Below are 4,627 nucleotides of genomic sequence, written 5' to 3' on the forward strand. Positions count from 1 at the left end.
CTCTAAGTATGCTTGCCATTATAATGCCTTAAAGGTGAAAAGCATATCAAGACAGAAAAAGGGTAAATAATTAGTCAGTGCTAAGACTTTCAGGTTTTAACTGCTAAGGCTTCTCATAAGACAATGGGATATTCCCATTAGTAGAAACACAGAATCACCACTATGTATTAAAGAATAACTCAAACATCTTAGTAGGATTCTAGAGTAGTCAATACTATAATATATATATATATATATATATATATATATATATATCTTATGGTTAGACTTGGAAAATTATTTCCAAGTCTAACCATAAGATGTTAGTCAAACAAAATCTAACCAAAGGAAAACAAGCAAGAATATACACTGTTCCCTTTGGCCTGGAGAGATGACTGAGCAGTTAGGAATTTTTGCTGCTCTTCCTGAGAATGAGAGTTAAGTTTCCAGCACCCACATCAGGTGTCACAACTCTCTGGAACTGTAGCTCCAGGGGAGCTGGTGCCCCTTCTGGCTTCCTCAGGTGCCCACACTCATGCAACATACATTTTTGCAGATACAGACATAGACATAAATAACAAATCATTAAAAAGGTGTACTGTTTCCATTTATAACAGAACAATACCAATGCATTTTAAACTTTCTTTACTTTTAAAGTTAAAAACAGAAGTTTGTTTTTTCCTGCCTATTTGATAGTCAATGTCCTTTGGCTCCTTCTGAGATTATCCGTGATGGTTTGGTAAATCTGGTAGTTAGCAAGTAAAAAAGAGCTGGGACAGGTACAAAAATTAAAAGGATCAGATTTTGCTTAAGTTGCTCCCCTCTGGAGAGAGCAATTAAGCCATAGGCGTGAAGAAACCAGTGGCTGAGGAGGACAAGCAGTCCGTCCTTTCTTATTAAATCACTGTAGCTCTCTATTTTGGCAAAAACCAGGTACACAACCAGATTAGCCGAAGATGCCACCAATACAATGTATGGGAAAGTATAATACAAGAGGCCTCCTGCAATTGCTTGCAGCACGGTCAAAGCCGGGAAGAAGTAGAGGGCAGTGTAAATGCTTCCCAACTGGCTCGGCATGCACAGGCGCCACTGAATCGTCTTCACCAGTAGGGGGCGGAGCACCATCATGAATCCTAAGCAGAAAGCGTAATAAACAAACACGATGGTTTACAGTGGGTACACGGCTTCCTGAGTGCAGTGCAGGGTGGTGATATAATCTGGACTTGGATTGTAGAGCATCGTGTACCAATCTGAAAGCATCAGCACCCGGCATGAGTGGATGGAGAGGGTGCCGGCGGGGTCACTCACTAGTAATGTGACCACAGCTGCTATACTGCATTCAAGTAATGCAGAAACTTGCTGGAAAAACACACCTCTGGAAGGACCATCCTTTGAGTACCATTCAATGCAGAGCCAATGGGAAACGAGAGGAAGCATCGCCATGAATCCAAGATAAAGCCAGTCATAGAGTTCCGGGGACTCTGTGCAAGGCTGACAGTATTTTTGTTCATCTGTCCTCTGTCCTCTCGGGCACGCCCCATACTCTCCATATATTTCAGTTGAGCTATTTTTAAACAATAGAGTCTTCCCACAGTAGAGTCCAAAGCATGCCATAGGGCTACCCTAGGCTTCTAAGATCAACGGATGTAACCACAGCATGGTAAGCCTAGGCTACAACAGCTCCAATGGTCCGGGTGGCTCCGCCCCCTGGTAACCTGGGCAACCATTATGAAGCCCCGCCTGTGCTCTGTCAGGCTTCTAGGCCCTGCTCCCAGTTCCTCCTCTGGGCTCAAGTGCCAAATCCTGGCTGCGGCTTCTGCTACTGCTTCTCTCTCTCTCTCTTTTTTTTTTCTTTTTCTCTCCTCCTCCTCCTTCTCTTCCTTCACCTCCTCCTCCTCTTTTTCCTCTTCTTCTTGCTCCTTCTCCTACTCTTCTTTTTCTTCCTTCTCCTCCTTATTGCTTTTTTCCCCTGTGCATTCTAGTTTTATTTCTGTTTCTGTGATAAAATAACCCAACAAAAAGCACCCTAGGAAAAAAGGGGCTTATTTCAGCTTGCAGTTCCAACTTACTTTCCATCATGGAAAGTCAAAGCAAAGGCTCAAAGCAGCTGGTCACGTTGCATCCCAGCTAGCTCTCTCTTACATAGTCCAACACCTCAACCCTGAGGTAGTGCTGCCCAGAATGGGCTTGGTCCTCCCACATCAATCAACAATCAAATCACTCTCCCACAGACATACCCATAAGCCAACTTGATCTAGATACTTCCTTATCAGAGACTCTCTCTCTCTCAGATAATTCTAAGTCATGGCAAGTTGACACTTAAAACTATCACAGTGTGCGTCTCACATTTGACCTAAACTATCAAAGCATTACCAAAATATTGCTTTCATCTTTTTTCAAGGATGATTTAATTTTGTTTGCTTTTTTGTTTTGTTTTGATTTTTGTTTTTGGAGAGAGGCAGGAAAGATGGCGCAGTGGTTAAGTTTCTTCTTTTGAATAGATTGGCATGGAGCAGAAGATACAGGTGATAGGCCAGTGTCTGGTGACATTCATAAATTTATCATATTGTAAAAATTCACACTCTAACAGGATTATTCTAAAGAAGCTTAGCCTTCTTTGGGTGCATGTCTTGATCCTTCATCTTAAGCATTCATGTTTGATAAAAAACCGATTCCTCATGTAAATTCATGTATTGCAATTCAAGCCTTCCTAAAGTCCCTGGATAGAGAGCTTCAGAATGTTACCCTCCCCTTTGCCCCTGAGAAAGGAGCTGACAATGCAACAGCGCCGAATGGTGTGTGACTTCATCCAAAACCTGAACAAGTTATCCCGGAATCTAGAAGCCTTGTCGTTTTGTCACTTGTCCTTCACCTAACAAGTGCTGTTCACTTTTTGAATGCATACACGAGAAGAGAGAGAGAGTTAAAATCAACCAAATTCCCTACTTTGCTTCCTTCCTTTCTCACTTCGCAATAGTCTGTCCTTAAAGGACCACTTCAGTAGTTAATTCATACCTTAATTTCCTTGTTTTTCTCAGGAATATTTGGCATATGAGATGATGCAAGAGACGGAATTTCCCACCCATCCTTAGCTTCAGATTTCACATCTTCATCTAAAGGTCTGTATATAGCCGTTGTATGGAATGTTCATAGTTTAATCTGTATAATTTGTAGGAAAGGCAAAAGAACATTTTACCTTTTAAAATAAAGTTCTCTTTCCACAGAAAACAACCTGAGACATGAAAAAAAAATGTTTTTTCGTCAATTTAATTGTATTGTATAAAGTAGGCTTAAGGGTTGGAGGAAGTAACACAGCTTATGCATAGAGTTCTTTTTAAATTTATTAAATTGATTAAAATGTTTACAATATTGTACTTGAATAAAAGACATTGTGGTTAATTACATTCACTCCCATTACTTTATCACACCCCTTCTCTGATGATTTCCTTTTCCTGAGCTAGCCTCCAGCCACTCATATTTTTTCCCTTCCCTTCCCTTCCCTTCCCTTCCCTTCCCTTCCCTTCCCTTCCCTTCCCTTCCCTTCCCTCCCCTCCCCTCCCCTCCCCTCTACTATGTTCCATGCAAGCAACTGAATATTTATTATAAATTATGAACACACAGACAGTTGGTGTGTATTCATAATTGTGGCTACCATATTGAATCCAGAAGGCAGTGTGGCCCACTGCACTCTACTCTCCATCCCTCTGTCCTTGAGCTCCTTCTACTCTTTCTTCTGTGATGTGCCCTGAGCCTCAAAGGGAGGAACAGAGATGCTTTATTAGGGGCCAAGTCACTTATTCTCAACACTCTGACCAGTGATGAGTCCCTGCTTTTCTGTCACTTATGTTCACAAGAGTCCTCTCTGACCAAGACTAAGTGCAGTCAATTTTCATCAATACCTAGGAAGGGCAAAGTCTCTGAGAACTGAGTGGTTTTCCAGGGAGGCCATTGTGCCCTCACAAATTGCCTTCTTTCAGGAAAAATAGTTTTACAGAAATTAACTCCTTCATACACTGCACATTGCTGGATAAAACACAGCTCATGACTCAGTGGCCTGCTCTTTGATCACCTCCCTCTGAGGGAGGGGTACAACCTTACGAGGCCACAGAGGATGGCAATGCAGTCAGTCCTGATGAGACCTGATAAGCTAGGGTGAGATGGAAGGGGAGGAGTACCTCCCCTGTCAGTGGACTTGAAGAGGGGCATGGAGGAGATGAGGAAGGGAGGGTGGGATTGGGAGGGGACTAGGGATGGGGCTACAGCTGAGATACAAAGTAAATAAACTGAAATTAATAAAATAAAACACAACTCATGGAAATGTACAAATAGTCACAGTGAATTCTGCATAGCCAGAATTACAAGCATACAATCTTTTAACTTATATGGAAATTTAAAACAAAAGAAAATACTGCCTGTGAAAACAAGCAAACAAACAGCTTAAGATCTGATATCCCATAATTTAAGGAGAAATTAAGGGTACTTATGAGTTTCTTAATCTTGAAGGAGGATAGAATTCTATGTATTAAAACTTATGGACTCAAGACAAATTATTATTTGGAGAAATAGTTATAGTTTTCCTCTGTTTGCTAGAAGAGAATAAAGAGTAAAACCAAGGAACTACTCACAGGAGGGTCTAACTTTTGGCATT

General features: G+C 41.4%; 1 protein-coding gene across 1 annotated transcript; it reads right to left on the reverse strand.

Moving 5' to 3' along the window:
- Nucleotides 1-675: 675 nt before the first annotated feature.
- Nucleotides 676-1,593, reverse strand: LOC129668472 (JNK1/MAPK8-associated membrane protein-like). The gene is given in 1 exon segment (XM_055596495.1): nucleotides 676-1,593. A coding segment is annotated over 1 exon segment (918 nt).
- Between the last annotated feature and the right edge of the window lie 3,034 nt (nucleotides 1,594-4,627).

This window comes from Psammomys obesus, unplaced genomic scaffold (assembly GCF_907164565.1).
Source record: "Psammomys obesus unplaced genomic scaffold, mPsaObe1.curated_primary_1811, whole genome shotgun sequence".
NCBI lineage: Eukaryota > Metazoa > Chordata > Mammalia > Rodentia > Muridae > Psammomys > Psammomys obesus.